This window comes from Pristiophorus japonicus, chromosome 12 (genome assembly GCF_044704955.1).
Source record: "Pristiophorus japonicus isolate sPriJap1 chromosome 12, sPriJap1.hap1, whole genome shotgun sequence".
NCBI classification, from domain to species: Eukaryota; Metazoa; Chordata; class Chondrichthyes; family Pristiophoridae; genus Pristiophorus; species Pristiophorus japonicus.
Genome location: NC_091988.1, coordinates 50154248 through 50167502, shown reverse-complemented (window position 1 = coordinate 50167502; position 13255 = coordinate 50154248). Strand labels below are relative to the sequence as shown.

At 47.0% G+C, this 13255-nt stretch overlaps 1 protein-coding gene across 6 annotated transcripts in view; it reads right to left on the bottom strand.

The window, feature by feature from the left end:
• Positions 1-13255, bottom strand: part of stab1 (stabilin 1) — a 271384-nt gene that overhangs the window by 104102 nt on the left and 154027 nt on the right. For all 6 annotated transcript variants that reach the window (XM_070895414.1, XM_070895415.1, XM_070895416.1 and 3 more), the window contains 2 exons: positions 1989-2117; positions 1094-1150 (listed from right to left, as the gene is read on the bottom strand). In XM_070895414.1, coding sequence (XP_070751515.1) covers positions 1094-1150; positions 1989-2117 — 186 coding nt within the window. The remainder of the gene's footprint in view (positions 1-1093; positions 1151-1988; positions 2118-13255) is intronic.

The following is a 13255-nucleotide window of genomic DNA, read 5'->3' as shown; positions in this document are numbered from 1 at the left end:
GCTCAGAGACATGGACCATATACAGTAGATACCATAAGTCGCTGGAGAAATACCACCAACGATGCCTCCGCAAGATCCTACAAATCCCCTGGAAGGACAAACGCACCAACATCAGTGTCCTCGACCAGGCCAACATCCCCAGTATTGAAGCACTGATCACACTTGATCAGCTCCGCTGGGCAGGCCACATCGTTCGCATGCCAGATACGAGACTCCCAAAGCAAGCGTTCTACTCGGAACTCCTTCATGGCAAACGAGCCAAAGGTGGGCAGCGGAAATGTTTCAAGGACATCCTCAAAGCCTCCCTAAAAAAGTGCAACATCCCCACTGACACCTGGGAGTCCCTGGCTAAAGATCGCCCTAAGTGGAGGAAGTGCATCCGGGAGGGCACTGGGCACCTCGAATCTCATCGCCGAGAGCATGCAGAAAATAAGCGCAGGCAGTGGAAAGAGCGTGCAGAAAACCTGTCCCGCCCTCCCTTACCCTCGACAACTATCTGTCCCACCTGTGACAGGGACTGTGGCTCTCGTATTGGACTGCTCAGCAACCTAAGGACTCATTTTAAGAGTGGAAGCAAGTCTTCCTCGATTCTGAGGGACTGCCTATGATGATGAACTACTTCAACTTCACAATGTCCATTTGAATATCAGAATTTTTATATTGTGCTACCACTTTGCAACATGTTCCCAGACTATCATTCTAAACTTTCAGGACGACTATCTCATCTCATTATAACAACAGCTCTGACCTCAAAAACAGAAGGCCGCAAATTTGAGACTCACGGATTCCTGACACTCCTACTCGCTTGTCTTATCTGCGTGAATTTTCCGCTTTTGGCTGAGTCACTGGATGATTCACTACCCAGAAATGAGATATTCCTTCAAACGGGGGAAAAATTGGATCCATATACATTTAAATGTCCTGCCAGCAAAATCATCCACTGACAACATTTACATGTCTTTTGCAATAAATCATTTTTGGAAAGTTGGATTAATCTCTTTCAGATATTACATTGCAAATAGCTCAAACTGCTCAAGGGATCGCATTGGGAAAGAGGAGCAAGACCAAAGATGGCGTCAGAATTTATACTTACAACTGGTGTTGTCCCTTGAGGACAGATTGGATTTTGATCACAGCTGCCACACATTCCCTTCAAAATAAAAACATTAACTATGATTTTTATTCTGATCACATTGGCATATGAGTATACATGCGATACAGTTTGAGCCAATTTACCATGTTACTCTTAGACAAGATTTCAAATGAAAAGAGCCAAATTAAAAATATTTATACAATAGGCTATCTAATCATTCACTTGGCGATTTAAATTAAGGGAAAACAACATAAAATGGTTGATAGTGATTAGACCTATTCTGCAAATTCTTCAGGCAAAACCTGACAAGTGTTTAATGTGATAACCGTGGAAGTCAAAACAAATCAGGATCACTGAATGCTTGAATCAGGATTTTGTATTTAAATTTATGATGGATTAGGGAATTCTATGCAATAATAACAAACAGAATCACTGGAATGTGTTGGCTGGATCCATTATGCATATGTCTGGAGTTGACCATCTGTCCCAGCGTTACTAACATTTTGTTAAGGACCACAAAATCCTCAAAAGGCTAATATCCAAACTGTTGCACCATCGGACCGGATATGGGCCTGCACCTGTGATCCCCCACATCGTAAGATCCTGGTTTCAACCAGATCACTAAGGGTGCTTACAAAGAGACAGAAAAATATTGGATCAAAAGTTGTATTAAATAGTTTGACTTTAACCAGGGGTTTCAGTTGCTTTAAGAAAGCCAGAAGGCTCCTAATAGTATTTCTTCAGGCTCTTTTACTGGAAAGCAACAAGAGAAAGAACAGGAAATAGCAGCGGATCCTAGCTTAGTCAACATCTCGCAGCCAGATAAACTGTCAATGGAAGCAAAAGGCACGGAGTACCACTAGCCTATCTATATATACTAGTGTTTTATACATACCTCTACAATTACAATGTCATTGGTGTCGCATCTGTTCATCTGCATTTGGAGAACTTGAGTTGTTCTCAGCAAGATCCCGTTTCTTGTCTCATAATGAAATTCATTTAATGGAATGTCATTTACAAAAATCTGTAAAAATGATTACAGTTTGTGTCTTAATAATAATTAAAGAAAAACAAAGCTTTTACATCCAGACATTATATTGATATAATAAAGTGATTATACTCTTTTGTAAATCAGAAGACTATACAACTCTTTATTTAAATTGGGTTAGGAGATTGTCGTTTAGTAAGGGGGCACGGTAGTGTAGTAGTTATGTTAATGGACTAGTAATCCAAAGAATGAGAGTTCAAATCCCATGATGGCAGTTTGTGAATTTGAATTCCGTTAAATAAGAAAAGAAATCTGGAATAAAAAGCTGGTACTGTAACGGTGACCATGAAGTTCTCAGATTGTTGTAAAAACCCAACTGGTTCACTAGTGTCCTTTAGGGAAGGAAACCTGTCGTCCTTACCCGGACTGGCCTATACGTGACTCCAGACCTACAACAATGTGGTTGACTTTTAACTGCCCTCTGAAATAGCCCAGCAAGCCGCTCAGTTGTATCAAACGGTTATCAAAAAATTACAATAAGAATAAAACCGGACAGACTACTTGGCATCGGATTTTGGGCACGACAAAGGCACACTCAGCCCAATCGACCCTGCAAAGTCCTACTCGCTAACATCTGGGGACTTGTGCCAAAATTGGGAGAGCTGTCCCAGACTAGTCAAGCAACTGCCTGACATAGTCATACTCACAGAATCGTAACTATCAGCCAATCTCCCAGACTCCTCCATTACCATCCATGTCCTGTCCCACCAGCAGGACAGACCCAGAGGTGGCGGCACAGTGGTATACAGTCAGGAGGGAGTGGCCCTGGGAGTCCTCAACATTGACTCCGAACCCCATGAAGTCTCATGGCATCAGATCAAGCATGGGCAAGGAAACCTCCTCCACCTACCACCCTTCCTCAACTGATGAATCAGTACTCCTCCATGTTGAACATCACTTGGAAGAAGGTCTGAGGGTAGCAAAGGCACAGAATGTACTCTGGGTGGGGGACTTCAATGACCATCAGCAACAGTGGCTCGGTAGCACCACTACTGACCGAGCTGGCCGAGTCCAGAAGGACATAGCGCCAGAATGGCTTGTGGCAGATCGTGAGAAAAGCAACGCAAGGGAAAAACCTCGTCCTCAACAATCTACCTGTTGAAGATGCATCTGTCCATGACATTATTGATAGGAGTGAACACCGCAGTCTTTGTGGGGATGAAGTCTTGTCTTCACACAAAGAACATCCCCCATCCAATGATCCCCCTAATTTTGTTTTGAGCCACATGGCCCTTTTAATGGGCTGTGCGGCCCATTCAAACTTCCATGCATGCCCGTTTTTTTGCAGCGGCCGCACAGGTTAAAGGGAATGTTGCCGCCATCGTGTTGTGTGACACTACCTCTGTGCTAAATGGGATAGATTCAGAATAGATTTAGCAGCTCAAAACTGGGAATGCATGAGGCGCTGTGGGCCATCAGCAACAGAAGAATAGTATTCTACCACAATCTGTAACCTCATGGCCCAGCATATCCCTCACTCTAACATCAACATCAAGCCAGACGACCAACCCTCGTTCAATGATTATAGAAGAGCACACCAGGAGCAGCACCAGCATTACCTGAAAGTGAGGTGCTAACCTGGTGAAGCTACAACAGGAGATTACATGCATGCTTAACAACGGACGTAGCATGCTATAGACAGAGCCAAGCAATCCCACAACCATCGGGTCAGATGAGAGCTCTGTAATTCTGCCACATCCAATCATAAAGGGTGGTAGACAATTAAACAACTAACGGGAGGAGGCTTCATGAAAATCCCCTTCCTCAATGATGGCGAAGCTCAGCCCATGAGGGTGAAAGACAAGGCTGAAGTGTTTGCAACCATCTTCAGCCAGAAGTGTTGAATGAATGATCCATCTCGGCCTCCTACTGAGGTCTCCACCATCACAGACACCAGTCTTCAGCCAATTTGATTCACTCCACGTGATATCAGGAAGTGGCTAAACGCACTGGATACAGCAAACGCTATGAGCCCGACAACATCCTGGCTGTTGTGCTGAAGACTTGTGCTCCAGAACTTGGTGTGCATCTAGCCAAGATGTTCCAGTCAAGCTACAACACTGGCATCTATCTGACAATGTGGAAAACTGCCCAGGTATGTCCTGTCTCCAAAAAGCAGGACAAATCCAATCCGGCTAATTACAGCATCATCAGCCTACTCTCAATTACCAGCAAAGTGATGGAAGGTATCATCGACAGTGCTATCAAGTGGCACTTACTCACCAATAACTTGCTCACCGATGCTCAGTTTGGGTTCCGCCAGGACCACTCAGCTCCAGACCTCATTACAGCCTTGGTCCAAACATGGACAAAAGAGCTAAATTCCAAAGGTGATGTGAGAGTGACTGCCCTTGACATCAAGGTGGCATTTGACCGATTGTGGCCCCAAGGAGCCCTAATAAAACTGAAGTCAATGTGTTACGTCCTGACTCCAATGTACTGACTCACACGAGACACATGCTGAAGTCAAGGTCACTCAGGACCTGCACCTTTAATTCCAGCTCTCCAGTGCTGCACTTGCCTGAGACCTCCCTTTATATACCTCAGTGGGACAGGTATGGAGCGTCTCCTGCAAGTGCACCCCTGGTGGTAAGGTATGCTTATTGTTACAGGTCATATCCAGTTACAGTCATGTAAGATACAGTTATATACAGTAACGTGAGATACATGACATCACCCTCCCCCAAGGTCTTATTGCCTTTATAGATTCAGTCTCTCAGATGGTCTGCGCTCTCGCGTGGAGCATCTTAGTTGTGGTTTAGTTGTTTGCCTTGGTGCCTGTTTTTCGTTCGGTGCGATTGCTGGTATCCCGCCTGGGCTGTCTGTTTCATTCGGTGTGATTGCTGGTATCTCGCCTGGGCTGTCTGTTAAGACTGCTCTGTCCTCAGGTTGTTCCACCTGTCTGTCCACCAGGTGTGGTGCGAGTTCCACATTGTAGTCTGCCTCTGGTTCTTCAGTGTTATCAGTGAATCTACTTTTTACTTGGTCTACATGCCTCCGGCAGGTTTGGCCATTGTCCATTTGTACAACCAGTAGCCTGTTTCCCGCTTTGTCTGTTCCTGTCCCTGCAAGCCATTTGGGACCCCAGCCATAGTTTAGCACAAACACTTTGTCCCCTATCTCATTCCACCTCCCCCTCGAATTTCGGTCATGGTACTCAGTTAGCTTTTGACGCTTAGCTTCAACAATTTCATGCATGTCTGGGAGGATAAACGAGAGCCTGGTCTTTAAGGTTCGTTTCATCAATAGTTGCGCGGGGGGAACCCCAATCAACGAATGCGGACGAGAGCTGTATGTCAACAGCAGTCGCTACAGGCGGCTCTGCAGCGTGGGATCTTGGATTCTGAGCATGCCTTGTTTAATGATCTGCACTGCTCGCTCCGCCTGGCCAATGGAGGCCGGCTTGAAAGGTGCCGTGTTAACCTGATTTATACCGTGGTCAACTATAAAATCGTGAAATTCTGCGCTGGTGAAGCACGGACCATTATCATGACCAATATGTCAGGAATGTCGTGCGTTGCAAACATGGTTCTCAGGCTCTCCACAGTGGTGGAGGTGGTGCTCGAGTTTAAAATGGTGCACTCGATCCATTTTGAAAATGCATCAATGACTACGAAGAACATTTTACCCATGAATGGGCCTGCATAGTCTACATGCACCCGTGATCACGGTTTGGTGGGCCAGGGCCAGGGGCTTAGGGGGGCCTCCCTGGGGGCATTACTGAGTTGTGCACAAATGGTGCACCGACGGACGCTGAGCTCCAAGTCCGCTTCAATGCCAGGCCACCAGACATGAGATCTGGCTATGGCCGTCATAAGGACGATCCCCGGGTGCTCGCGATGGAGCTCCTGGACAAACGCCTCCCTGCCTTGTAAGGGCATAACTACTCGGCTGCCCCACATCAGGCAGTCTGCCTGTAGTGAGAGTTCATGCATGCGCCTATGGAAGGGTTTGACCTCCTCGGGGCAGGCATCGCGAGCCTCTGCCCAGTCACCAGTTAAAACGCATCTTTTAACTAGAAATAACGTGGGGTCGCTGGTCGTCCAGGCTCTGATTTGGCGAGCCGTCATGGACGAACCTGTGGATTCAAAGGCATTGATTGCCATGACCATCTCACAGTCCTGTTCATCGATCGCCAGGGGTAGCCTGCTAAGCGCGTCGGCACAGTTGTCTGTGCCTGGTCTGTGCTTTATCGTGTAGTCGTAAGCCGCCAGCATGAGTGCCCACCGCTGAATGCGGGGCAAGGCGTTGGCGTTGATTGCCTTGCACTCGGATAGTAGGGACGTGAGGGGTTTGTGGTCGGTTTCTAACGCAAACTTGGCCCCGAAAAGGTATTGGTGCATCTTTTTCACACTGTACCCGCGCTTTGCCCGCGAAAGTGACCTGGAGGCATAAGCAATTTACCCGCATCATTGACGTGCTGTAAAACGCACCCGACCCTGTATGCTGACGCATCACACGTAAGGACTAACTTTTTACCTGGGTCACAAAAGGCTAAAACACTGTTGGAACATAGAAGGTTGCGTGCCTTATTGAAGGCGCGTTCTTGGGCATCCCCCCAAAACCAATCGCACCCCTTTCTGAGTAGCACGTGGAGAGACTCCAGCAGTGTGCTCAAGTTCTGCATAAAGTTCCCAAAGTAATTGAGTAGCCCGAGAAAGGCGCGTAGTTCCGAGACATTCCGGGGCCTGGGTGCCAGGCGAATCGCTTCGGTTTTGGATTCGGTTGGGCGGATTCCATCAGCGGCAATCCTTCTGCCCAAAAATTCAACCTCAGGCGCGAGAAACAGACACTTGGATTTCTTAACTCTTAGGCCTACCCAATCCAATCGACTTAGTACTTCCTCAAGATTGCGGAGATGAGAGTCGGTGTCCCTACCCGTGATGAGTATGTCATCTTGAAACACAACCGTCCCCGGGATGGACTTGAGCAGACTCTCCATGTTGCGCTGGAATATAGCAGCTGCCGACCTGATGCCGAATGGGCATCGATTGTACACAAAAAGGCCTCGATGTGTGTTGATAGTGGTGAGTAGCTTAAGACTCTTCGGTCAGTTCTTGCGTCACACACGCAGATGTGGGGTCAAGTTTCGAGAAAAGTTTTCCTCCAGCCAACGTGGCAAATAGGTCCTCTGCTCTGGGCAGCGGGTATTGGTCCTGTAGGGAGACTCTGTTTATGGTAGACTTGTAATCCCCAGATTCGCACGGATCCATCAGGCTTCATGACGGGGACGATGGGGCTTGCCCAGTCGCTGAATTCCACGGGAGAAATTATGCCTTCCCGCAGAAGCCGGTCCAGTTCGTTTTCAATCTTTTCCCTCATCACATAAGGCACAGCTCTAGCCTTGTGATGGATTGGTCTGGCATTCTGTGTGATGTAGATTCTAACTTTAGCCCCTTTGAAGGTGTCCACACCTGGCTGAAAGAGATGTTCAAAACGGCTTAGAACTGTTGAGCAGGAGGTCCGTTCCTCTGACGACATGGCGTGAACATCATCCCATTTCCAATTAAGTTCTGCTAGCCAGCTTCTCCCCAACAGGGCTGGGAGATCCCCGGGGACAATCCACAGGGAAAGTCGGTTCATCATCCCTTTGTGTGTGACTGAGAGCATGGCGCTGCCAAGGACTGGGACGATTTCTTTAGTATAGGTCCTTAGTTTGGTGTCGATCTTTGCGAGTTTTGGTCTGTTGCTTTTGTGTGGCCACAGCTGTTCAAATTGTTGAACGCTCATGAGGGATTGACTGGCCCCCGTGTCTAGTTCCATGTTGACGGGTATCCCGTTGAGTAGAACCCTCATCATAATTGGAGGCGTCTTGGTGTAAGATCAGTGGACATTGATCGTGTTAACCCGCTGTATCTCGCCGTCCCGTGCACTGTTCCAACCGTCTTCTGGTCCGCTTTCCGACCCTTCCGATTCGTATATCAGCCGAGCTGCTGTTTATCTGCACATGCGAGCCAGATGCCCTGTGTAATTGCAGTTTCTGCAAAGGGCATGCTGAAATCGACACACCCTGGTTGAGTGCCTTCCCCCACTTCTCCAACACAGACCGTTTCTATTGTTTCCGAAGGATGAGCTGCGTCTGGCTGATCTCCCTTGAGCTTCTCTCAATCTGTTGTTGATTGCTCGCATTGTGGGTTGATGAGGTGTGATCGGCCGTTCATGTGGCCCTTGATTTTGATGGCTTCTGGTGCCACTGTCTGCTGTTGAAGGCCTGCTCTTCTGCCTTTGTCTGTGTGTGGGGGTAGCAGTTTGTTTCAAAATGTGAACCCCTTGTTCCGATGCCTCGTTGGTTGTCGTACCCGAAGTATAGATCAGCCTCGTTTCTTCTTCGCCTGCCAAGAACGTCTGTGCGACCAGTGCTGCTGCCTCTAGAGTCAAGTACTTAGTCTCTTATAAGCTTTCGGAATATGGCTGCGTGGCCTATTCCTTCAATAAAAAAGTCTCTCAGTACTTCTCTCCTTAGTTCATCGGGGAACTCACATGAACTAGCCAGCCTCCGAAGTTCCGCCATGAAGTCGGGTATGCTTTGGCCCACACAGCGTCTGTAGTTGTAGAACCTGTGTCTGGCCATGTGTAGACTGCTCGCTGGCTTCAGGTGGTCTCTCACCAGTGTGCTCAACTCCTCAAACGACTTGCTTGCTGGTTTCTCGGGTGCCAGCAGGTCTTTCATTAAAGCTTATGTTTTTGAGCCACAGCTGGTCAAGAGATGGGCTCTTCTCTTGTCTGCCTTATCGTTGTGCAGCCAGTCTTTGGTCACAAAGCTTTGCTGGAGCCTTTCTATAAAGTCCTCCCAATTGTCTCCAGCATTGTATTTCTCATCTGAGCTGTTGGTAGCCATTCTGTGGATCCTGTGATCCCGTAACTCGTCGCCACTGTTAAGTCCTGACTCTAATGTACTGACTTACACGAGACACATGCTGAAGTCAAGGTCACTCAGGGCCTGCACCTTTAATTCCAGCTCTCCAGTGCTGCACTTGCCTGAGACCTCCCTTTATATACCTCAGTGGGACAGGTATGGAGTGTCTCCTGCAAGTGCACCCCTGGTAGTAAGGTATGCTTATTGTTACAGGTCATATCCAGTTACAGTCATGTATAGCATGGTAAGATACAGTTATATACAGTAATATGAGATACATGACACAATGGGAGTCAGGAGGAAAACTCTCCACTGGAGTCAGACATAGCACAAAGGAAGATGGCTGTGGTTATTGGAGGCTAATCATCTCAGCCCCAGGATATCGCTCCAGGGGTTCCTCAGGACCATGTCCTAGGCCCAACCATCTTCAGCTGCTTTATCAATGATCTTCCCTCCATTATAAGATCAGAAGTGATGTTGTTCACTGATGATTGCAGTGTTCAGTTCCATTCGCAATTCCTCAGAAAATGAAGCAGTCCGTGCCCACATGCAGCAAGACCTGGACGACATTCAGGCTTGAGCTGATAAGTGGCAAGTAACATTTGCGCCACACAAGTGTCAGGCAATGACCAGCTCCAACAAGGGTGAGTCTAACCACATCCCCATGACATTCAATGACATTACCATTGTCGAATCCCCCACAGCCAGCAGCCTGAGGTCACCATTGACCAGAAAATTAACTGGACAGCCACAGATACAAGAGCAGTCTGCGCAAATTACTCACCTCCTGACTCCCCAAAGCCTTTCCACCACCTACAAGGCACAAGTCAGGAGTGTGATGGATGAGTGCAGCTCCAACCACAATCAAGAAGCTCACCACCATCCAGGACAAATCTGCTTGATTAGCATCCCATCCACCACCTTAAACTTTCACTCTCTCTACCAACGGCACAACGTGGCTGCAGTCTGTACCATCTATAAGATGCACTGCAACAACTCGCCACGACTTCTTAGACAGAATCTTTCAAACCCATAACTGAGAAGGACAAGGGCAGGAGGCGCCCTGGAACACCACCACCTCCAAGTCATGCAATATCCTGGAAATATATTGCCATTCCTTCATCATTGCTGGGTCAAAATCCTGGAACCCCCTCCCTGACTTGGAAGGGAACTTGGAGATGGTGGTCGTGTTCTCATACCCAACAGCATTGTGGAATAACCTTCACCACACGGACTGCAGTGGCTCAAGAACGCGGCTCACCACCACCTTCTCAAGGGCAATTAGGGGGGCATTCAATGCTGGCCTTGCCAATGACGCTCACATCCCATACCTGTTTGCCGGTCCCGAGCAGCCCGAGCACCCAAAAGAATTAGGAGGAACAGTGACATCAACGACTCTTTACGGCCATTGGGCTCAATTTTGGCCAGGAGTTGCTCCGTTTTCTTTTGGAGTAACTTGGTTTTTCTGGTGTAACTGAATTAGTTACGATTTTTTTAGGTTGGGTTTTTTTTCTCTCAAAAGTGGTCGTTACCAGCTACCTACGCCAGTTCTGCCCATTTAGGAACTTTGGCCAGCTAATGGTTACTCCATTTATACTGAGGCCAGCGTTATGTGACCACTTCAGAAAACCCTTGTGGAAAATTAAAGAAATTGGCGCAAATAGGTACATCGGAGGCCATTCGGCCTGGGATAGGGGCAGGAAAGGAAGCGGAGAGGACCTGCACCTAAACCACCAAGCCTTACAAACCACCAAACCTTGCAAACAAAACCTCGAATGATAGGCTACGTAAAAATAGAAACTCGACACTGCAAAAAATATTTGCTCAACCTGACGGTAGTAAGTGCAACCAGTTGCATAAAGGAAAAAGATATTCCATTCCTCAGCCTTTATCTTAATGCACAAACAAATTCACCAAGATACTCTGTCATAAAACTATAGGATAAACTCAGCAGTCTCACACTCTCAGCCATGCTCAAAGGGTTTCCTTTGGGTTTTCTTTGAGTACAGCCTGGAGGCCACTCGGCCAGGGCTAGGGGCGGGCAGAAGAACGGATAGAAATCACCAACTATCAGTTCGCCTGCCCGCCCCTAGCCCTGGCCAAGTGGCCCCCCGGTGCAATCGATCTCTTAGAAATCGCACCAGGAGGCCACTTGGCCAGGACTAGGGGCGGCCAGGAGAACTGATAGAAATCACCGGCAGACAGAAGCACTATCAGTTCTCCTGCCCGCCCCTAGCCCAACAAAGGAGGCAGAAAAAATGCAGAGAACTTTACCTGAAGGAGCCCATCGCCACGCTCTGAAAGTGAGAGACCTACCGTTGTTGCAGACTCGCAGCGCTACTGCTCATGCGTGGACATCACCAGCGGACTCCACTGCGCATGTGCAGACGTCCCGGCAGTTTTCGGTGCAGAACGCTGGCTCTACCCCCGACTTGACTGGCCATGCTACGCGATTGCAGTGAAGAGGCCGGACAGCAGCCAAAGTGGCAACAAAATTTTTCGGCGCACCTCGGAACGCAGAAAAACGGGCTCGGCCAAAATTGAGGCCTATGAAGCCACTCAGTTGTATCAAACAGCTATAAAGAGAAATCACAGTGGTTCAAGAAGACGGCTCAGCAGCAACTTCTATGGGCAACAAGGGATGGCCAATAAATGTTGGCCCTGCCAGTGATGTATACATCCCCGGGATGGAATAAAAGAAAAACTTCAAGCAGCATCAGCTTTAAATGCATGTAGCAATTCAACAACTAACAAACTCCAGAGTAATAGTAACACAACTAACTGTTTTAAATATTCTTTTTAAATTGTCATCTGTACATACTTAAGAGAACTGATTGAACACATCAAGTCGACCACATACAGCCTCTGAGAAAGCAGCTGCAAGGATAAAACTAACCTCCTCCATGTAAACGAACAGCTGCATTATCCTTCGGGGTTTAGCTGTGAGCTAAACAAAAAATGTATATGTAGAGGGCTCAAAAATGCATGTGGATGGCCTCAACAGGAAAGGATAAAGGGCTAACATGCCTTAATGTAATCTCCGACCCAATGAGAACACACTTCCCGTCACAAGAGATGAAATGTCCAATGCATACAAAGACATCCAGATATGCATTATAGCATTAGGAACTGAACTCTGCTTGAGCTTACAGCCATAGCAGCTGGAGAATTACTAGGCTAAAGAAAGTATTAAATCTTAGAGGATGAAATTATTTTGTTTTAAAGCTAATACATGTACTAAGTGTGCATTAACATGGACCCATTTTAGTATTAGTGGAGTATTATAACATCTTTACCTAACTCCCAAAATTCCTCCAGGAACCAAACCAATTCAAAGCACGTTAACACACAGGCACAGTATTGTTTTGTTTTTTTGGCTTGTTGAACTTGCAAGTATTCCAATGGCTACCTTCTGGTCCAGATTGTATTAATGATGCACTAAAGGCTGCATCAAGGCAGTGGAGAAAGTTGACAGAGCTCCAGCAGCAACCAAAACATGATATATTGTAAACAGCAACTCAATGGTTTTAGTCTACACAGTAGCATGGATGTATCACCGAGTCTTCCTTTGCTGTACACGTTAGAGGAGGAGGATAATTAGCAAAAGAGGACCAGAGAAGTTCAAGGACATGGAAGGAGAATCCACAACTGCTCCAGCCACCATGCCTGCCCCCGCCAAGAGATCTGCCTCAGCCTCAGAGGAGCAAAGTAGGAGGAGGCTATGTCTCGCCAAGGAAGACATACATTAATTGTGGCATCTGCAAAAAGGAACTACATCAATACTGTGCTGCTGGCAATGGTAAAAATGATTAACGACCTTCAACTTTTTTTAGCCACAGGCTCTTTCCAGACATTGGCGAGAATCTTGTTAATGATCAAGTATTTTGCAGTTAATAGTTATATTATTCAAGTCATAAATACCCTGTTTCGACATGCATTAAAATGGATACCAGCAGACGGCAGCATCAAAAAAGATCAATGAGGTTTTTCAAAAGAGGTAGCATGCTCAGGGTACAGACCACCACTGACACAACCATGTGGCTATTCAGAAACCTCTGCAACAACCCATGGCATTCATTATCAGAAAGGATACTATTCAATCGGTGGTAGGATGACCTCCAACCACCGCCAAATAATTATGTAGGGTGAATGCAGAGTTTCCAAGCAGTGCCCATGATGCCCATATTTTAAGGAAATTATGAATACTTTCATTTATTGGAAAGTTAGCCAGTTGGCTCCTCAAAAATATTAGTTACCT